This window comes from Denticeps clupeoides, chromosome 1 (assembly GCF_900700375.1).
Source record: "Denticeps clupeoides chromosome 1, fDenClu1.1, whole genome shotgun sequence".
NCBI classification, from domain to species: Eukaryota; Metazoa; Chordata; class Actinopteri; order Clupeiformes; family Denticipitidae; genus Denticeps; species Denticeps clupeoides.
In genome coordinates, this window is record NC_041707.1 from 31441941 (window position 1) to 31465689 (window position 23749).

Sequence of the window (23749 nt, forward strand, 5' to 3'; positions counted from 1 at the left end):
TATATATTTTTTATATATTTTTTTTTTGTGGAGTAAGTGGGATCAGTGGCTTTAAATGCATAATTCCAGCACGCTGTTTGAGAAGCAGCCTTGCAAGTAATTTTGACACTCAGGATGAAAACAGAAACAGGTCTGTCACAGCCACAGCGGCTTGATTTGCACATTTAAACAGGGAATGTAATACAGATGCAGATGGTCCTTCAGCAGGTAATGTGGGCATATTGAATGTGTATGCGTGTGTGTCTGTGTGTGTGTGTGTGTGTGTGTGGATGTGCAATAAACTTCAGCAGAAGGAAAAAATTAATCAACACTGTCTAGGCCAGCAGTCCTTCAGTTTCTGGGCTCATTGAACCCCTCTGGTTTGGTAAAGATTTGCAGGGGAAACAATGTGGATTCTGCAAATTCATGTTTTTCACCGTTTTTTTGTTGCTGTAAGCTTATCTTGCACTCAAAACACCTAGATGTTGAGTAGCGCTACGATAAAAGCAGGCCTCGGCTGCTTTCAGGGTTCCCTTTGCCCAGCAACTCACCTGATATTATGACCCCATGACCTGTGTGTTGGGTCAGTGAGACTTTTTTTGGTATGTGAAGATGTGCATTTATTTTTCGGTTTTGGTTTTGTGTTTGGCACTAACCTGGGGATCTGAGGGCTGCTAATTTGATTCCCGTATGACTTTGGAATAAAGGAGGTGTTTGTAGCCTGATACGTAGTATCACGGTCACATCTGTTCTAACACCCGCCTGTCAATTCTACGGGGAGGGAGAGCGAGAGAGAGATAGAAATAAAGACAGTGAGAGAGAGCGAGAGCACAAGTAACACTCTTGTCACAGTGATGGTCTTGACACCTGACTTGTTTCATTTCAGTACAACAGAAATGACAGGAGAGGTGATTGAGAAGAAACGAGACAGGTAGCAAGAGAGCGAGCGCAAGAACAGAAGAGGAAGACAAAAAAGGAGAATTTAGAGGGAAATTGATATTGAACTCCTCAAAACCTCTAGAAAGAAAAGACAGATCAGGTGTGTGTGTGTGTGTGTGTGTGTGTATCTGTGATATGCCACACAGTCACAGTCTGAACAGCAGGAGGCAGTTTGGCATAACAGATCAGGATTCGGGGAACTACTTTTTCCCTGTTCTCTCAGGAAGTTGAGAAGGGGTTCGTTTTGGGGAGGGAGTGGAGGTTAAAGCAGGGGGTGGTGCCGTCTCCTGCTGTGGGGAGGTTGGTGCAGATTTAGGTTGAGGCTGCTGCCCCGCTGTTCTGATTCTCATTAGGAGATGAAAGCACAGAGTCTGATTCCTGGGCACATCTTCACAGGAACATTTTAGGTTTCACTCGTATGGGTATATTCTGAAATTCTGTAATAAACTACTGAAATGCATTTAAATAAAATCATCAACTAAACAAACTCTAAAGGTTTAAGCACGGAGCTTGTTCACTAGTGTAAGAATGAAGAAGTAGCATGAATGAGAGCTGTTAAACGTACGACAATGTTCTGGATTACAGAAGTAATTACACATCAACAAAAAAGTTACTTAGTCTCTCCTTTTCAAGATCCAGATATCTACCAAACAGTTCTTTCTACTTTAATCTATTAATGCAAATCCTAAGGACTTCGGCAGTAGTAAACGACACACTTAATGCCAGTCTGAATGTAGCTTCCAAGTACACCAGTTCCCAAACCTGTCCTCATTTGATGGGATTTGATTCAGATCTGCCTCAGTGCAGAAACAATAGCATCTGTCTGTCTGTCTGTCTCACTCTCTAGTTTATGTTTGATTGAAGCCTTAATGGATTCATCTTTTAATCAGAACATTTTTTAACTCTGCAGGGTCACTATGCTACTTATAATTGAGAGTGTGTGTGTGTGTGTGTGTGTGTGTGTGTGTGTGTGTGTGAGTTTCAAATTCCTGTGAAATTGAAGTCACTTATTTTGATGCTAGGATTATTTTTCACCTTTGTGAACATTTTGAATACACTTGCACTGGTAGAGTTCGCCCTAATTTATTTTGCTGTTAATTGAACAATTATGAGGGTTTCTGTGCGTCGGAGCTCATCTGTATGTTGTCAGTGTAAATCAGAGACGATCATCTACTACATTCAAAACTAAATTCGAAATATTATTAATGCTTTAGGAGGGCACCCCTTATCCATGACCTTGTTAGTCAGATCTACTATTACCTGTATATTAAATGTATAAAAATGCATCATGGTGCTAGTGACCACAACAGTATATACATGTGTTCACTGTCACACTTTACAATGTTTTTTATATGATTTTTTATATAATAGGGCTATACATCTTTAACTGTGTTTTGCACAACTGCAAGATTTCACAAGTTTAGAGTGTTTTTGATGTCCATTGTTGGTGTCTGTGTAGGTATGTGAAGTGCAGAGATTGGATTGGCTGCCAATATATAATGGTCACAAGAGTCAATCCACAGACACTCATACACACAACTACAATTTTAACTGTGTTTGTGTATGTGTGTGTTACTCTCTTCAAAACTACGCAGACACAGGTCGGCTCTCGAAACGGGCTTTATTGCGTGACGTTCTTGCGACTTGCGCCATGCACCTTGTGCCGTGAAAACTGTATTTAAATAAACAGTATAACACGTTAACAATTAAATGATACAAATATTCAGCATGAACATAAACAGAACATTTTAACAAGTACCTCGTTGGCTGCTTGTCCTGAAAAGAGATAGCTTCGTTCTAACTTAACATTGTATTTTAGCGGAGCCTCGTGTAAGACATCTGCCCACCTGCAGTCCATTTGAGGGATCACGTGTCTCTTCTCACGAGACTTGGTTTTACCCATAAATCCTTACATTCGAAATGAACTATAAATCACATATAAATGCATACATTGGATTTCAAACTAAAATTAATTTGAACAATAATCATAAACCATTTAACCCATAATAATTCAATCTTTTCAAACTTTTAACATTGTCCATAACACTTACAGTGTGTGTGTGTTGTTCTCTCACTCGCTGTGTTGTTCTCTCACTCGAGGTCAGAGCAAGATCTATTTTGGGAAAAGGACAAAGCTTTTGCGGACAGTGTGTTTGTGCTTGGTGTCGGTTTTGTTACATTTTTGTCACTTAAATCTCAAACCTTGAAAGCACTAAACGTGATCTTAACTTGATCTCTTAACCTTTTCAGTCTTTTCAGCTCAGACTGACTATGCTTGGGAAGAATCAGTAGTTGGAGTGCAGAGAATGGATTACTGCACAGTTAGTTAGTTAGTTAGTTAGAAAACAAGTTGCCTGACTTAACTATTGTGAAAATCAAAGTAAATCTCAATTAAATTTTATCTACTGTCATAGTCTGCAGGGTGTTTGATTTAAAAATGGCCAGATCATATCCCCATCTCCCTCTCTGTCATAAGTTGAAGCATGCATTATAGTAAGCTTTGATCTTCGGTTTGAACTTGGACTAAATAATAATTGCAAATTAATTAAAGTTATTATTTTCAAAAGCTCTATTAAATTTAAGAAACCACTAAAGCATTTTATGTGCATTTAAGAGGGGGAACTGTTGAAGAGGTTTGTAGATTACTGTATTTGTTACTACATTGAGTGGCACATGCTGCCAGGTGTCACAATTGCCATCAACCAGGGTCAAGGGTTTGTAACTGAGTACAAACCCTTGACCCTGGTTGATGGCAATTGTGACACCTGGCAGCATGTGCCACTCAATGTTGTAACAAATACAGTTTGTGTGTGGTTTGTCACTGTGCCTTTTTATTTTAGATCAATGTCAAAAACACATATTTGACCTTTTTTGTGAAAGATGGCCATGTCTGGGCAGGAAGCGGCTTTCTTACTCATGCTCCACCTTTTCACATTTCAAGAACCATGGAATGAGATGTAGGGAAATGGAAGATTTTTAAAATATTTTGTCTACTTTGAAGAACATCTGATCTCACACACATGCACACACACACAGAGAGAGAGCTGAGGCAGCTTGAGTTGAAAGCCCAGTGTTTGAACACAAACTTTAATTGGGTAGATGGACAGCAGAAGAAAAGAGGCAGAACACAGGGGATCTGAGAGTGAGAACCGGATTGAGAGGGGCCGTGGAATAGGGGGAAGACTGGGGGAGAGTGTGGAGGGAGGGTTGGATAGAAACAGATTGCGGGTGTCTTCGTTACAGGAGTTTGAAGGCTCGAACAAGGCCTTGGGGAGTAGAAGAACAAAAACTGTTTCAAACAGAACCTGAAGGAGGGCAGGGAATACACACACACACACACACACACACACACACACACACTAACGGCACACAGGATAATCTTCACACATACTCTCACATCTGTGTTTTGTGTGTTTGACACAGCTTGTTTCGTGTGTGTGCGTGTGTGTCCCTTCAGGAAGTTGAAGCACTGCTGCTCTCCAGCTGAAGGAGGCTACGTTGTCATAGCAACCAGAGAATCCTAGCTTGCCTCCCAGTTTGGTGGCTGTGGGTGTGTGTGCATAAAAGTGTGTGTGTTTAGATGTATTGGCTGCTGTGTGGGCTCCTGGCTTTTTGAATGTGTGTATTTGTACTAGTGTATTTGGGCGGAACAGCAGGCATGCATAGTCGCACAAACACACACACACACACACACACATACACAAACTCACACACGCCTGGTTTATACTGCCGGCTGTATTTTTAGCACGTGGCTCTTATATAAGCTGGGTGACACAAGGGAGAGATGAAGACAGAATGGGGGGGATATCTTCTGCTTTTCTTTTTCTTTTTTCCCGACTCTGTCAGAAAAGATGCTGTTTGGACTTTTAACAATTTGATTTAATTACCAGTGTGATTTCCATTATCCAGTCATATAAATTTAAGTCATCGTGTCTGTGTCCTTAAATAAACACACCAGCAAAGTATGAATGAACATTTGAGCATCAATCCAGTCTGCTGGAAAACTGCAGACAAGGGGGTCTTCAGAGGACAGTTTTTTTTTTTTTTTTAATGGGTTTGTTATTTTAATACATCATGTTGTCTATCAAAAAGACTCTCTCTGTGTGTCTGTATGTGTAGCTGCTCTGATGAGGATGACAGCTCTGTGACACATCGCTGTGTTCTGCCGCGGGCAGTGCAGGCAACAATGACCTTTCATGTTGGTATGGAGATCCATGTGTGCATGTTTGTAGGTGTGCGTGTCTGTTGCATGTCTGTTTTAGGGGAGACAAAATATTTTCACTAGTTTTCATTGGGAGCGTTTGCCAGGAAAAATGCTTATTTACAAGAGAGCTGAACAAGTTGGGTATGCATATTGGGCTCATTTATAATCCACACGTTGCATAAATATTGCCCATGGACCTGTGCATGTGTCCGTGTTGCACTGTATGTGAGCATTCACGTACATGCTGGAGATTATAATGTGTGTGTATACATGTGCACATGCAAATAAGGTATGTGTAATACATGGCGTGAGCCAAATGCTGAAATCAGGGAGAGACGTGAGGGAGGCGGGAAGTGAGGGCGAGGAAGACGGAGGGAGGGTGCAGCATCGGGGAGGACGGAGGGAGAAGAGTGTGACTCGTCAGTCAGGCAGCGGAAGGAACCACACGCTGGTTTATTCTAATCAGGGCTTTCACGATTCGTTACTGTCACACACTCTCACGCCATTTGATGAGCACACGTACTCTCACTTTTGACAGAGACATACCCAGACAGAACAGTATACACTCATCCTCACACACACCCACACAGGGCAAGGCGAAGAGATCCTCGCACATGTATACACTCATAGTGACTTGTGCACTCTCACCATCTTACTGGTCGGATGGTTTTTAAGGGTTTGTGCATCACTTCCTGTTTTAATGTGGAAATTACTGCTAGATTACAAAGATGTGGTGTGTGTGTAAGAGAGAGAGAGAAATTTGTGTACTCAGAATGTGTTTGTGCAGCTGTGATGGCACACTCTCATGGTAATAGGATTTGTGTGTGTGTGTGTGTGTGTGTGTGTGTGTGTGTGTTTAACAGTGGGCTTAATGGTGTAGATTTATGAGCAGTGCTGCACTCACTTGTAGGCCTGCATAAGTTGTGTTCATTGGTCTGGACCAGCAACTAAGTTTGAGCTGCATTTTTTTTTTTCAAACAGGCAGCCCTCAGGACAACTGAGTTCCTTATAAATTCAGATTTTCTGATGCTCTAGGTCTTGGCAAATATTTAGAAAACTTTAAGTACTCATCAGCAGTGTAATTGAATATGTTTTGGTGTAAATATTAATATTTCTATATGAAGTAAAGACAATTTATACATCTTTTAGTATGATTTACATTTCCTTGACTTTGACACTAGGCATGGGCCAGAAAACACTCTTTTGGCAGATTAAAAACTCAAAAGACAATTGCTACTACAAGGATCAATAGCTTTTTAAAGACTTTTTAAAAAATTTTACTTTCCCAGCATAATTGAAGACATAATTGGAAAAAAAAAATCCTCCCAAAAATGTGTCTTTTTTTCAAGGGAATTCAAGGGAATATTTAAGTATTTGTGTGAGTGTGTGGGCATGTGTAATGAAATTCTGCTAGAAATCAACTGAACACACTCATACACCCCCAGATACACACGTCCTACACAGAGAGAGGCAGACACATACAGTCACATGTTTGTCCCCCACGCGTCTTTTCAGACACTGTGGTTGTGTGTATATGTGTTTGCAGCCACACAGGGATGACGGGGCTGAAGAGAAGGTGGAATGGAGCTAAAATCAGGTCAACAAACGATTCATAGACTGACACACACACACACTCAGAGGCACAACTCACAGCAAAGTGAAGAGATAAAAATAAACCAGAGCTTGAGAAATCACATATGAGGAAAGAGAGGGGATGACAGAGAGAAAGAGAGAGAGAGAGAGAATTGCCTTTGTTGCACCTGATTAAAGCTACTCTCAACCCCTGTGGGCGCTGACACACACCACTCAGGAAACAGAGGAATGAAAATGCAGAGGGAGAGAGAGTGATTGGCATTGGACATGAACGGGAGGGTGGATCCCAAGATTACGCAATTTCATCCCTAACCATGAGAAGAAGGGAGGGAGTGGCGAGAGGGCAAGAAGAGACTGAACTGAATTAAAATATTAGGATGGAGGCTAATTTACAGGAGCGATGGTTGGATTTGAGGGGGGGGTGGAGATGCGAGAGATGAAGAGAGGGAGGAGACAGAGGTCTTAATTGAACAGCCATGTAGCGGCACTCTAAAGTCCCTAGGCAGTCTGCTGTCTGTCACACACACAGCACACACACACACACACACACATTGAAGACTTAAGGAGATTCTTATATTGCCCTTTAATACACATATACTCCTCAACTTTATAAGTACACACGTCCGCTCACATGCAAAGGTGTTAATGTGCACTGATGTAAAAACATTAGGGGTGTTGAAATATTGATACAGCAATATATCGCAATTTTTTTTTACAGGAAATATCAATATTTTTGTATACAAATTTGGTCAGCTGGGTGACACTGTCGAGCGTTTTCTTTAATGAGGATATCAGAGATGAGAAACAGCCTCCACTCCTGTAGATGGCGCTGTACATCCGGGTACTTTGAATTACTGCTTGGCATTTCAGGCAGAGTGAAAGTGCAAAACATGACATACCACAGCATCTTGTATTTCAGCTCTGTTTTTACATTTTCGATGAGCTGTAGAATATCTAAATATGTACAATATAACAATATATCATGATATAATTTTATTGTGACCCATGTATTGTGATACATAACATGCAGATTGTAATGAAATGCAATTTTTAAATGCTGCTGCAAAATGGTGATATCCTATAATGCTTTAATCATCATTGTATTTTGGTTATGCCACAGGCTGCCGGGCATTAAAAATGACTGAGACACATGAAATAATGTAAGGTTTCTTAGACACTCACTCAATGCAGAATACAGTCTTTAGGTATGTTCATGATGAATTCTGGATTGGACTGTTTTTAAAAGTAACAATAGTCCATAATGGAATTTCTATGCCATCCCCCTTGTTCCTCCTCTCAAGAAAATTGGAATCTTGCTGTAAAAAAGCACATTAATGCCCTTTCCCATAATTTACATTCTTGCTTTCTCTCTCCATCTCCCTATTCCAGAATGATTGGTGTGTTTCCAGTATAGTTCAGTATTACATTTGGAGATGTGGACTTATAGCTCTATTCAGGCTTATGTATTGGGTTAATGTGCAGGCTAATATGACTGGTCTGTCCTACTATAAAATATAATATGTAACAAAAGATTCTGTATGTTTAGTAAAATATTATATTTATGGTATATAAATATATACTATATGCAGTAATATTTATGTTATATGTAAAGTGATATCCCATAAATATTAGGAATTTGTGTGTATTTCTATATTATATTAATTATACATTAATTTATACAGAAAAATACCACAAACATGTATAACTGGTCAATCAGATTATTCAATAAATATATAAATAATTATATGTTCGTGGTATTTTTTGGTATAAATTAATGAACCCATTTCCCAGAGTGAGCACTTCTTCTATGTGTGTAGCGCATAAAAACCATGTGCAGATTTACAATGAGGAGCTTGTCATCCTGGTCGTGTGTCTCCCCATCATCCATCATCTGTATCCCCTCTTGTTCTCATTGGCTATTCCATAAGACACCCAATGGAAAATGTGGGCTGAAAATTAAGACAAAGCATGTGTGCAGCTGCAATATGCCTGATATCTCCTGTAGCTTTTAAAGCTTTTTTTGGTGTTGAAATGGGCTTTTATTTATACTGGAAATCAGCAATGCAAGAACAACACAATCCCTGGTCTATATACCTGTGTCTTTTTTCCATTGAAGAAATCTGTGGCACAAACTGTTTGCCAATGACAATGTTCGTTGCTGAAAATGAAACGATAATGCATCGTGTAATACACTTATTTTATATTATTCAAGAATAACTAGATTTTAAGGATGTGGGGAAACCGGAGTTTTGTCCTTGGGCACTCAGGATTTACATAAATACATAGATTCATAGATACGTGAGGTTGACGGACGCGGGTTTAAATCTTCTAGAATGAGGAAATGGCATTCCTGAGAACTGTCAGTTATTGGGCTTCTCCCATTTTTTACTTTTTTTTTTGTAAAACCATTGTTTCCTCGGTGACAGAAATGACAAAAAGTAAAATGATTAATTAAAAGTTCATCTACTACTACCCGGGTGTGGCACTAATACAGTTTAAGTTATTTTTATTTCCTCTAGAGTTACAGGAAGTGTCATGTTGCTCTGGTGGTGGAAAGCAGCTCATGTGCTTTACTCTCTGAGGGAAACTTCCACTGTACTTCCACATCACTTCCTCATTCAGCTGTCAGAAAAATTAATATAGAAGCCATGCTGGGGCTGTACAGTGTGTGTTGTGTGCACACATGGGTTTAGTTTAGTACACCGAGGCTTAAATCAAACAGTTGCTGCCCGCCTTGAGTGTCCCATCTATACACGCCGAAGGTCCACATGCACGCACACATGTTCACACGCACACTCTGATATCTGAAGCAGCTGAACCTCTACTTGATGTGCTCGTGGTCCTGTTACCATGGATACGAGTCACCCTTTTAGCCTTTGTCTCACCCACAGAGCCAACCACACACAGATACACAGACACACACACAAGCTCTGCAGTTTCTAAGCTACCTGGTAATTCCTCTCCGCTCTGTAACTCATTTATTAAAAAATAGTTCCCCGCTGTCACCGCGTGCGTCCCAGGGTTTGTCCCCTGGTTTTGTTCTCCTGCTACGACCCGACAGTAACATGTATAATTCAGACGGTATCTGCACGTCTGTCGCTGCACGTCTCTCTGTTTTATTTGATCAGCATGGCAGGCCAGTTATCCCGAATACGCTGGTTGACTGCAGCTCTGAGGACGGCGCTCATTAGCAGAGCACTGAATCTGCTTTACTGCATCATCATTTATTCATTTTTCTGTTGGTCCAAGTGAAGAATGTTTGGCAGTTCTTAAACAGTTGTTTTTACAATTTTAATGGGACAAATAAATGATGAATTTGGGCATTGGAAGATAAAGCATATTTGAATCAGAAGCTGCTATTCAAAGAGGCAAATCAGATTAAGGGCGCTTTCACTCAACAGTTCATTTGCTTTGGTCTGAATAAGTCGGTGAGTTTTGAACATTGTATCATTTTCCTCTTGTTTTGGTTCCATTTCACACAGTAAAAATTCCAAGAGAACCAAAAAATGTGTTGTTTCAAATCACACACGAACGCTGATTGGTCAGATGTATCGCCATGGACACAACAAAAGTAAATATCGGTTGTTTATATCTGTTGTTGTTTGTGTCAAATTGGAAATGATGGAGGTAAATTCATGCCATTTGGCTGTAGCCCCGGCGATTTCATATTTGGAAAAACATACAGAGGCACAGTTACGTGTTGAAAACAATATGCCTCCGCACTGGAGTCGCCAAAGGCGTGTCAAGACAATAACGCGGAACAGGGGAATGAGCGTGTGTAGGTAGAAATGATGACCCCAATGCAGAGAGGCGCCAGGCGGTAGGCGAATTTCCACCGCTTTGATCTACGAACGTGAGTCCGGCGTCAGCCGTAACATCCGCGGATGTACACATTCACGTAAAAAGACAAGACAAGGGCAGGACAAGAAGGCAAATCAGAACAGGACTGGAAACAAACAGGATAAGTCTTACTTTTGAACAGGACATTGAATGGGCCGAGTCCTCGCATGAGAACAGGGAAATAGTGACTGAGCAGGGAACGGCGGCCATCTTGCATATTTATAGGAGTTGCGTCACTTCATTTCCACATTGCTCCCAGTCACGCATTTATGCATTTATCATACGGAACTGTGAAAAAACTGTGACAACAACATTGAAATGTACAGATAATTCACTGTTTTTAAATCATGTGATAACAATTGGTCCTGTTTTGGTTCGGTGCACCACTTTCAAATCAAGACCACCTCTTTTTGTGAGTCTCGGTGCGGTTGTTTTGATGCGCACTTGAGTGGGATTACTGTGTTCACACCAGACGAAATAAACCGTACCAAGGAGTAACAAAGTGCAGTAAAGCCTGTAGGCGTGAAATTGCCCCTAATGTACTGTATGTGCACAAAGTATATAACTAGTTTCAAATGGAGATGTTTGTATGTTGTGACATTTATGCATATCACCTGAGCATTAGCTCCATTTCTGAAGCCACATAATGTAGCTTTAATTGTTTTAGTCACAAGACACATTTCCACACGTTAAATACCATAAACACATTTCTTTCTCCTCTCAATCTCCTCCTGTCCTCCCGTCTCAGAGGATTGTGTTGTAATCAGTGGGTCTGGTGGTCTTTGGTGTTTAAATGTCTTCTTCTCACTGTCTCTCATCTTCTACTCCTATCTCTCCCTATTTTTTCACCAGTCATTCAATTCCATTGCAACCTATCACCATGGTTACGAGGAGGGCCACCACGCACCACCGTGGTTACAGCATGAGCCACCCAGTACAGTGTTATTGTGGGCTGTCACACTATCACTATGGTTACAGACTTTCTGGTGTGTGTGAGCCTTGCTTTTTGAGAAAGATTATACTACTCTATGGTGCGAGTGTAGCCAGGGGATGTAGGGGAATGGTATAATTTGTTTAAAGATCACTGTATCACATGATCATTTCAAATGTGAAATGAACGACAGAAAGGAATAAAAGATAGAGAAAATTTTGATTCATTGTAAATTTCCCTCTGGGATGAATGAATCTATCTATCATTGCACAACATTTATTTACATTAGATGACAGGGGCAATCCTTCTGGAATATGCCTGTGTCATTAATCAGGTTAAAATCTCCGTCCTGGACCATGCAGAATCCTTCTGAACGTCGTGTGTGGACTGGCCCCCTCCTTCCTCTGCCTTCTGATCCAAATGACTAATTTTGCTCCCCTGTGCACAAATGCAAGACAAAGAAAGAATGAAAGAGAGAGAGAGAGAAGGAAAGAAAGAACAGGATTGGGTTCAGATTCTGTGGAGAGGGAGAATGGATGTGGGATTATCTGTTGGAAAGTGGGAATACATGTTTAATTCCTCCAGAGATCTGTGGATTAATCTTCATGTCTGCAGTGTGTGTGTGCGTGTGTGTGTGTGAAAGGGAGGACAGTGCTCTTAACATCAGGATTTAAAACTGAAACATGGTTTTAATATCAGCACCCATGCCACAGCAACTTTCATCTGATGTACCTTTCTGCAAAGCTTACGATGAAGGACACTGGCACATTCTTCCAGCCAGATATAACTTTTAAAGAGTGGCGTGTGGGCTGGGGTCCCAAACAGGACAGCAATTCCAGCACAGATGGCACGCTGCCTCCCTTTTCTGTCAACAAACACAGCCGTTTTGAGGATTGTATATGACATGGTACGCTGACACAGCTCTGACATCAGGAACGATTGGTGCTCTTCATCTGGCTGGTGCATCCCCTCTCTTTATTTGTGGCATTGTGTGTGAGTATGGTTCCTCCTGCTCACCGATTGGCTGTCATACTAGAGACCAGGGCTGGATGATGAAACAATATTCAGGTTTTCATTCATAATTATACTCCAAAACCATTAAGTGTATGTGTGTATGTGTGTGTCTATAAGCGCGTGTGTGTGTATATATATATATATATGTGTGTGTGTGTGTGTGTGTGTGTGTGTGTGTGTGTGTGTGTGTGTGTGTGTGTGTGTGTGTATATATATATATATATATATATATATATATATATATATGCGCTTTCAATCGATCACCGGCAACCTTCTGATTATGGGGCCGCCTTTTTAATCTGTTTCCATGTTATCGTACTGATTATAACAATGCTCCAGTAGTTGAAAATTGCTTCCCTTGTCCAGTTTTGTAGGTGCCTCTGCAGTTACAGGCAACAGGTCACAGTTTATTAGTCGTCCTCTAGCCACACACTACCTCTGTTAAATTGAGTAATATTATCTATTATAGAACTGTTCCATTTTGCACGGCAGTATTTGCACTACTTTTACTTTGCACATTTATTATTCATTTCACTAGTTTAGCCCTGTCTGTTCCATTGTTGTCTACATGTCCCATCTTCAAATTCAAGTGAACGTTAAGCTTTTATTGTCGTCTTAACCATATGCAATTATAAGACAAAAGACAAAAAGTGAAGCTTAGGATCCACATCATACTGACACCATAATTCCGTCCCCCCCATATACAGTACACAGGCCAAAGGTTTGGACACACTGTCTCATTCAATGTGTTTTCTTTATTTTCATGACCATTTAGTGGTGGCCTAGCGGTTAAGGAAGCGGCCCCAAAATCAGAAGGTTGCCAGTTCGAATCCTGATCCGCCAAGGTGCCACTGAGGTGCCACTGAGCAAAAGCACCATCCCCACACACTGCGCCTGTCATGGCTGCCAAATGTTCACTCAGGGTGATGGGTTTAATGCAGAGGACAAATTTCACTGTGTGCACCGTGTACTGTTTTGTTGTGTATCACATGTGACAATCACTTCACTTTCTTTCATTGGTAGATTCTCACTGAATACATCAGAACTATGAATGAATACATGTGAAGTTATGTACTTAACAAAAAAAGGTGAAATAACAGAAAACCTGTTTTATATTCTAGTTTCTTCAAAATAGCCGCCCTTTGCTCTGATTAATGCTTTGCACACTCTTGGCATTCTCTCGATGAGCTTCAAGACGTCATGGCTTACAGAAATTTGGTTTCGCCACAAAGTGTTATGCATTGCTATTGATGCTCTCCTCCAACTGTTAAGACGTTCTACCAGGGCAGAATCTAAGAGAAAAGACATACACACACAAACACTGCCTTAATCCCCGATTCGTTTCATTTAGTTTATCCTCTGGCAGAATCTGGCTGGTTTAAAATTCTTTTTCAGGCATTGTGACACATTCTGTGTGACAAAAATTGACAAAAGTTTTCACCAACCACAGTAACAGACTAGTTTGCTTCCTGTGTGCACAAAAATGTTTACTCCAGCTCTAGTTCAAAAACTTTTGTTCTGTCAAAGGACAGAACAAATCTTTTACAAAGCACCCACTCAGGACAAGGAAAAGAAATAGGCTTTAGAATGAAATAATCCCACATGGTCTGTTAACCTTTGGAAACTTGGCCAATAAAATACTGTAAAATACCATCATACTGTCAGGAATTGGTGCAGGCAGGACGCAAATGCACAACTGAAATAACTAAACTCAAAAGACCAATACATAAAACAGTGATTAAACATTAATGACCAGTCATGACAGATCAGGATACATTTATACCCGTGCACACACAGAAGGTAACTGTCCAAATGGCCAGCAAGTCATCAAATGGTGGACTGAAAGAAAGTGCCAGCTGACCACCAGGCTAGCATCATCAATAATGATTGAAAGAGATCAATTAAGGTGATCAGCACAGTTTGAGTCTCCAGAGATCCATTGCGACGTGCTATTTGCTGTGTGTGTGTGTTGCGTTTCTCTCGGAAACAGCCTCAGCCTATCAGTCTCATTGACTAATTGAGTTGCGTGTGACGCCATATTGAGCTGTGTGTGAGCGGGAGTGGTAAATGTGTGTGAGTTTTATTGGCTGTAATGTCACAGGCTGTCTAAGTGCGTTGTCATGTCAACGAGCCAAAAGAATTATTCTGTAGCATTTAAAGGAAATGAAATATCCATTTCGACCTGATGTGATGCTTTTGATCATATTGAAGCATCAGTTAAATCTCCTGTTATAAAACATTCCCGGAAGAGCAGTGGGCCATCTTAAGGACCTTGGCTATGTGCTGACTTGTGGTCCTCTCACAAACCTCTCTTACTGTGCCCTGATCTACACAATTGGGGGGACTGAACCTTTAATAAGTTAATGAGCACAATTAATTAATGTGGCATTGTAAAGTGACGTTGTCTGTTGCCACTGTCAGTGCACGGGACAAAAACTGTATTGAATACTTTGATATAAATCAGTTAATAAAAGATCCATAATGTTGCATTTGTACTATTTATAAGGGATTGTATAAGATTCATACAATGATTCCATTCTGAGTGTGAATTCAAGAAGCCATTTTTGATAGCAGGCATGGTGCTGAGGTGTCTACATTATTAGAAAGAATTATTAGTCTTCTATGTGACTGAAATAGTTACACACTAGTTAGTTCCTCCTCTCCAAAATAGTAGTCCAATCATGTTATTTCTAGCTGTTATTTCAGCTTATTTCTATAAATGCTGAAGACATTCATCATTTGAGTTCTAGAGGTGATGCATTTGAGAAAAAAATGCATTCTATAAAAATATATCATTCATTTGTGTGTGTGTGTATATGTGTATATATATATGTGTGTGTGTGTGTGTGTGTGTGTGTGTGTGTGTGTGTATATCATGCTGCTCAACAAAACTGCTGTTCTTGCTTAACAACTGTTTCAGGTTTAACCTTTGACCTCTGGCAACTCTTTACCTCAAGCTTTTCAGTTTAAATAATAAATGTTCCTCCTCTGATTCCAAACAAATTCTTACTTATCTTTTTCTCTGCACCCCCCCCCCCCCCATCTCTCTTTCTTTCAGTAAAATGATTCAGGTGAAGATTATTGATGATGAGGAGTATGAGAAGAATAAGAACTTCTTTTTGGAGCTGTCAGAACCAAGGATGGTGGACATGAGTCTACAGAAAGGTGTGGAACACAATCACTCAGACACACACACACACACACACACACACACACTCTCACACAAATACCACACATGACAATAGTTACAAGAGTGCAGAAACACTCACACTTACACACACATACACACACATAGTAACATAAAACACATTCACATATACTTCATATACACATATACGCATAAACACACACACACACACACTTAAATTCTTGGTTTTTCACAAGTGTTCTCCATCTCCCTGTCTGCCGCCTCCTCGCTCTCTTTTCCCCTTCATTTGTTCTGGCAGCTTCACCTTCTCATCCTATGATGGATGGCAGTCACACTCACCTGCAGTCACACACTACTAAACACACACACACATACTGTCTCACTATCTTTGTCTGTCTGCTTAAGTGATGACACTCTCTACACTACACAATGAATTATATGAACACACAGATTTGTTGAACACATGCATCCTTTGTATGTAAGTGTGGTCTATTTACAGTGTATACTGTGTGTGTGTGTGTGTGTGTGTGTGTGTGTGTGTGTGTGTGTGTGTGTGTGAGCGAGAGAGCAGACTGTATATGTGATCTCCAGCTGCGAGCCTTCTGATTGGCCGTTTGCAGTGCTGGCTGAGAGACTGTCTCTGCGTTCCATGAATCAGTGGTTGAATGAGGAGAATATTCAATTCCAAACTCTGATGTATTCCTTCCAGTTTGTGTGTTTTTCCATTTTTGTTTCTGTTATGTTTGGTGGATGGGATCCAATGTGAGTAAGTGAGAGATAGAAGGAGAGAAGGAGACATGTTGTAGGATCTTATGTGAGCTATCTAACCATGTTAAGGCAAATAGGAACGCTGAGTGAAGAAATGAAGTCTGTGTGTGTGTGTGTCTGTGTAATAGCTAGATTTGTTTATTGCTTGCCTCACTTGAGTCGCTCCCTAAATTACACTGATGTGGTCGTTAATGTCTGCAGGTCTGGCCATAGAGTTGACAGAACAACTGCAAAGGGGTGTGTGTGTTTTGCAGGGTCTTCTAGCAATTTCAAATACACCTTCATGGCCAATCACATGTACAAAAGTAATTTTGAGAAATTGTTGGGGGCAAAGAATGTCCTCATAAAGTAAGGAGACATTGTGTTTCAGTAGAAGTGGGAACATTTCTCTCCTGGCTCCTGTGGGCTTGAAGTTCTCTGCTTTATGTGGTCATGTTGGCATAACATGGGACAGGAGATTCATGACCCCATCTGTCTGTTGTAATATCCCTTAAGGGGGTTAAAGGAGTCTCCTCCACCCACACTGTGCTTATGTGTGTGTTTGAGGGGAACAGAGTGTGAATGTGTGTGTGTGTATTGTGTATTCAGGCCCAGAGCAACCTTTTAATGACTGCTATTGAAGCATTTAGCTGCTCCCTAATTCACACATGCACTCTTCTTCATTAGCTTCCTGTCAACACCGATTTTGTGCGGTCCTCACAATTGTTGTTTTTTTGTTTTTATGAAGAAATTTGCATTACTAATGTTATTTAAATTGTAGATATGTTTAAATATGGGGAGAAAAATACTGTATTGGCCCAAAAGAAAAGATGACCCATATATAAGACCCCTGCACTTTTCTCAAAAATAATAGCAAAAAAACACACAGCAAAGTGTCCTGCTGTGTGTGTGGTGTGTGACCTTGTCTTACTCAGAAGCCATGAAGAGAGTGAAGGATTGGGAGCAGCTGTCCCTACCAGCAGGAGAAGTCACCTCATCTGTCCCCTACACCCCATCTATGGTCTACAATTGTACACCACACACATCTACTACCAATTATCACCTTCTGTGGACCAATCTCATCCTCTGTACTTTCATCATTCTCAACATGTATCTGTGCTATTTCTTCATATGGAATGTGTCACTCACTCTCACATCACATTCGACTAGTGCCTGTCACCTACAGATACCTACCACATGTTCCTGTTTCAATACTACACAGCTCACTCTGTTACACCCACATCAAAGGAAGGCCTCCACTCTCAGATTTCCTATTTTCTATCCCCAATCCATGTAGACACTAAGAAAGGCAATCACTTCTTACACTCACCTTTTTGACAGTGAGGCTGCAAAGCAACTAAAACTCATTTGGATAATATGATATCTGAACCTGGGCTAGTGTGCAGTCATAGTGCTGTGAGGCTTGAAAAAAGTTTGCAAATGGTACCCTGCCAGCTTGTAGCTTCAAGTGTACTGTCTTCTTTTAAAATTTTTTGGAAGATGTGTCTTTTTTTCTATTCAGAGTGTGTGTGTGTGTGTGTGTGTGTGTGTGTGTGTATATGTCTGAGAATGCACAGGACCAGGCCAAATCAATTAAAAGTCCAGGAGGAATTGATGTAGTGTGCTGGGAGACTTCCTAAATTAGACCCTTCCCATGGTGGAAATGAACTTAAGTAACAATCAGAACCTAAACATCAGCTAGAGCTCCTGGGAGACAGATGACTCCTGTGTGTGTGTATCAGGGGAAACGGGAGGCACCGGAGCTCAATTTTGACCTGTACGTATGAATCCTCTTTCTCCTGATCATCCTTGAAATGTTTCTGCAGCTTAATTGGAGTTCACCTGTGGAAAAAATAAACTGTTGATTGGACATGATTTGGAAAGGCATAGGCCTGTGAGCACAGTGGCATCCATCATCCGTAAGTTAAAGAAGTTCAAAACCACCAGGACTCTTTCTAGAGTTGGCCGGCCAACTAAACTGAGCAATCGGGGGAGAAGCGGAAGAAGAACCTGATCAGGCTTGTATGGTAGAATGGCCTGATGGAATGGCTTAGTAAAGGATAGCAACCTGCCTGGAGTTTGATAAAAGGCACCTGAAGGACCCTCAGATCACGAGAAACTAAATTCTCTGGTGTCATGGTTGTGGCAGCATCATGCTGTGGGGATGTTTTCCAGCTGCAGGAACTGGGAGACTAGTCGGGAAAGAGGGAACGATGACTGCAGCAATTTACAGAGACAACCTGCTCCAGAGCGCCCTTAAACTCTTAGACTGAGGTGACGGTTCTTCTGTCAACAGGACAACGACCCTAAGCAAACAGTTAAGATATCAAAGGAGTGGCTTCAGGACAACTATGTGAATGTCTTTGAGTGGCCCTGCCAAAGCCCAGACTTGAATCCGATTGAACATGGAGAGATGTTTAAATGGCTGTTCACCGACGTTTCCCATCCAACCTGATGGAGCTGAGAGGTGCTGAAAAACAGGAATGGGCCAATCTGGTCGAGGATAGGTGTGGCATCATATTCAAAAAGACTTGAGGCTGTAATTGCTGTCAAAGGTGCATCAACAAAGCATTGAGCAAAGTCTGTGATATATATAAAAAAATGTATATATAAAATGTAAAAAATATTTTTCATGTTGTCATTATGTGGTGCTGTGTATAGAATTCTGAGGGGGAAAATGTAATCTGTTTTGGAATAAGGCTGTAAAATTACAAAATGTAGAAAAAGTGAATATTTTACAACTGGACTGTGTATCATTTGACAACCAAAACCTAAACAGTTTGTTTCCAAGAAAATTTTCATACAGCTGTTCCTAATGCCTTATATTCAAAATAATATGATGCAGGTTCATATTTTCAGCAGAAGTTCAAGTGAACCTTTGGACCAAATTTGAATAAATTTTCTCCAGGTGTTCTTGAGAAAAAAAAATGAGACAGACGGATGGACGGCCAGTGCAGACACATCAAAGAAACAGGGCGGGACAGGCAGGGTCATCACATCAGTCATCTCACCTGTGACCTTCGATGGAGTTTTGAACATGAAGAAGAGCTTCCTGTTTATTTACTCTGAAGTCTTCAATTACAAGAGAGCAAATATTAGCCTGACCAATCGGAGCTCTCTGTGTAAACACAGGGTGGATTGATGAATGGAGGGTCACACTGTCCTGTTCATTATTGTGATTGTGTGTGAGTGTGTGTGTGTGTGTGTGTGTGTAAGAGAGAGTGAGAATGAGCATGTCTAATTGGATATGCTTGTCAATGTTCTTCAGTCATACATGCAATCACATCAGCACTTACTGTATATATCAAATCATAAGCAGCAGTTACACAAACACACATTCGCTCTGTCTCTACCACACACACACATTCCTAGCTAGCAGGGAGAGTTGTTGAAACCTAGAGCTGAGCTGTAGTGGATTGAAACTGAACTGAACTTTGAGTTGCATAGAGAGAGAGAGCAAGACAATGAAATAGAATAGGACAGAAGGAGAGGCAAATTAGTCTGAATAAATGGATGGTAAAGCAAGAGTTAGAGAGAGAGACTGTGAGGTAACTGGATGTGAGACCTTGGCCTTGAAAGGCCTTTCAGATACACACACTCACACTGACACACACTCCATCTCATTAAATAGAGGAGCCTCTTTATCACCCTGACACTGAAGAGGGCGTGATCACAATATGGATGTGAATGTCACAGATGTGTGTGTCAGTGTGTGTGTGTGTGTCAGTTGGAACCTGTGTGTTGGTGAACCTATTTTTGAAGGGATAGCACATTCCCAGTATGAGGTCTTGACACCAGCAGCTGTTTGGGTGTGTACATGCATATGGGGTACTTTGCACATGTATGTGCAGAATATAGTGTGTGTGTATGTGTTTGTGTCCCCTGTGTATGAAGGACAACTAGAAGACAGCAGAGCACGTATCGACTATCTTTCAACCCACAGGGATACATAAGAAAACCTCCTACAAACAGTGACAGTGCTATTGTGTGTGTCGAAAAAAATGTTGCGGCAGAGTAATCAGTCTGTCTGTGTGTGTGTGTGCTCTCACGTGTCAGTTCAGTGCTGCTATGATGATTGTAGCGATCACACAGATTAATTTAATAATGCTGAATTACTCCCCGGATACCTGCCCCTGTTTAATTTCCCCTTTTGATCATTATGAGTGTGAAAAGATGGCATTGACAGCAGATTTGCCAGATATCTCTTATAGCAATAAAGCTCTCTGGTGTCTCTGTGGCTCTCTGGGTGGTAGCCGCACTTTTGATTAGTGATGTGTATTATATACCTGCAGGCCTGTGCGTGTTGAGACATCTGTGAAAATGCTGGTTCCCAATAAGAATATGTATTGTTTTAAAGAATAGGGCTTCATTTAATAAGGCTTATAACAGACAATCCACAATAAGATGTGTAAAACGTGTAAGCATTTTTGAACATCAAATTGCACATGGCATTTGACGTCACTGTTAGCCACAAAGCCGGAGTCCGAACATATGTTTTTTATTATAGACATATTATAGACAAATCAAATGATGGTGTTCCAAAATGTAGGATATTCTGTTTCCTCACTATCCAGACTGTGTGCACCTGTCCAAGTGGGTATAAATGCCTCCCTTTTGTACCCAGTGTCTATATTTACTACTGGCCAAATGTATTAAGTCAAATGTCAAACTATTCTCACAAGAAAAAATGTGAAACATTTATAACAAATATAACTCTAAACAAATGTAGAAGTAGGCAAGACCCCAACCTTTCTTTTTCCTGTAGTGAACACACTTTTATATAAAAACCCAAGAGATGTTTTGGGTTAACGGTGCCACATTAAACATTATGCTACATGGCATCCAGCCATTGGATTTAGAATTTTGCATGTGCCTCTACTTGCTGCTTTTTGGGAACTATGACACACACCAGAGCATTCCTATCAATTGCTCTTTTTTTAGCACTCCATTTTGTTACAGAGGAAGAACTAAATTATCTATGACAATAAAAAAAGAGTTAAAATCATGGGTTAGTTTCCCATTCAGATAAGACTTATCGTCTAGGACTAGGACTAAATAATGAACAGAAAATATTGCCATGACAGGCGCCCGGGGAGCAGTGTGTGCTGCTTTGCTCAGTGGCACCTTGGGGTTTGAACCGGCAACCTTCCGATTACAGGTTCGCTTCCTTAGCTGCTTGGCCACCACTGCCATCTGCTTGACTGAACACCCCTTTCTGTCTCCCCTTCTCCCCATTTTGTTAATTTTCACTGGCCGCAGTGTTGATATCACATTAGGGCTTGAAGATCCCCATCTGATGTCTGCCTCTGCCCTTTTAAATGTCATGAACTTCACAAGAATGATTAAACTACAGCTCAGGACATGATATCACAGAAATTGCAGCACTGACCTGCCTGTTGAGGCTGTCACCCCCCCTACTGTAAGCAAATGAACATGTGTTACATTCTGTGGACAAGCAAAGGGTGACATGTTGACACTAACTGATAGGGGTCAGCTTCCTGTGATTCTCTCTTTCTGCATCTTTCTCATCTCTTATCACCCTGAAACTAAAAAACGTTTTTAAAAAAAGATTATGTGCCAGAGACATATTTACAATCACAAAATATGATTTAATTTGAGTATCTGTCTTTGTTCAATTGATTGGCTCATTTATGAATATTTATGGTACTTTTTTGTATGGTTCACATTATTTAACATAACTCACAGTGCAGAGTAATCACTCTAATCTCAATTATAATTAAAATTAGAAATTAAATTAAAAAAGATCTCTCTCTATTGTTTTTATATTTGAGATTCCATTTCATTACCATTTTACATTTAATCTAATGATATTCATGTTCATGCAAAGTACAATGCTACATGCTAAGTGTGGTCCTTGTTTCACTGTGTCCAAGGCGTCCTCTGGATTTACTGAGATAAAACAAGAAAGAACTGCTTGGAGTTTATATGCATGTTGAAGAAGAGTAATTAACTATCCTTTTGCAATTGTTTCTGTCACCCAGAACATAATCTTTAATGTTCTTATATCGCCTAGGGCACTTTTAAGCTCAACAGTACAACATGGCCATTAGTTTGCCCACCCCTGGCCTCAGGTAACACACTCGGCTGTGAACCAGAAAACCACAAAGTCCCAGGTTCAAACTATTGTTGTCCTGCCTGAGGAAGACACTTAACCCTGAGTGTCTCCAGGGGGACTGTCCCTGCAACTCCTGGTTGTAAGTCGCTCCGAATAAGGGTGTCTGCTAAATGCCGTAAATGTAAATGTGAAGAGTAGCCCATAGCGGTGATTGACTGCTCTCGCACACACTGCTCCATCGTTCCGTATGATTTAAATCCGCTCTCGTCAATATGTCAAACGCAAAAACATCCTTAAAGATCATGTTTGACATTACGCTAGCTAATAACTTGTGCTACGCTGTGCTTATCACCAGGTTGAATATGGTGCCCTTTCACTGCTCCATCACAGGCTCTCCACTTGCCCTGTCTGTCTCCTTTCTAATCATGATGCTGTTATCTGCTGTTGTATCGTGCCCATTCACTGCATAATCATCCCCTCTCTCTCCTCTCTCTCTCCTCTCTCTCTCTCTCTCTCTCTCTCTCAGCTCTGTTGCTAGCTAACGGTAAGTATTGGTGTGTGCTGAAGTGCTCTGTTATCTTGGGCGTGGCTGCATTCAGTGTTCTTGCCTGATGAAATAAAGATACAGAGAAGTCTTCGGCTCCTACATTCTCTCTTTCTTCCTCGGCCCAGTCCTGCGCTCAGTGATTGACTCGCTGCCTAATCAGCAGATTAATTAATTATAAAGCCATAAATAATGTTCTCCCCGGCAGTTGATAAGGGGAAAGATGAAAAAGGCTGTTCTCAAACGAATCCGTTAATTACAACTGGACCCAGCTGCGTTTTTCGGCTGAGTATTTACCCTCAATTAAAAAAAAAAAAAAAAACGAAGGGCAGAATAGGAAGAACGGAAGGAAGGAAAGAGCCGTGGCTTCTGTGGGGCGAGTCGGGATGATGTATGGTTTTAATGTCAGTGAGGGTACCTGCGAAGTCTCGCACGGCGGGGGGGGGGGGTGTTAGGTGGGTCTCTTGCAGTGCCTTTAATGTGCGTGCGGGCGCAGGCATCTCAGTGTGGGAGAGGCTGTAATAGAGTTGTTAATATTTGATCTGGAACGTGTCTGCACCGGAGCGGCACCAGGAATTAACGGAGCAACGAGGCCACGACTGCACCCGCATGCTGGCGGAGGGTTAACGGGTGGAGGACAGAAACAAAAAAAAAAACCACTCAGCCCTTCATAAGATGATGATGATTGACTGTAGGACTACTGAAGTAATGCAGCATTAAAATCTGGCTCCGCG

General features: G+C 41.0%; 1 protein-coding gene across 3 annotated transcripts in view; it reads left to right on the forward strand.

The window, feature by feature from the left end:
- The window catches only part of slc8a3 (solute carrier family 8 member 3), a 64974-nt gene that overhangs the window by 35948 nt on the left and 5277 nt on the right, over window positions 1-23749 (forward strand). For 2 of the 3 annotated variants that reach the window (XM_028981911.1, XM_028981919.1), the window contains exons 3-4: window positions 15559-15665; window positions 22998-23015. In XM_028981911.1, coding sequence (XP_028837744.1) covers window positions 15559-15665; window positions 22998-23015 — 125 coding nt within the window. The remainder of the gene's footprint in view (window positions 1-15558; window positions 15666-22997; window positions 23016-23749) is intronic. The other variant, XM_028981925.1, reaches the window with a different exon arrangement.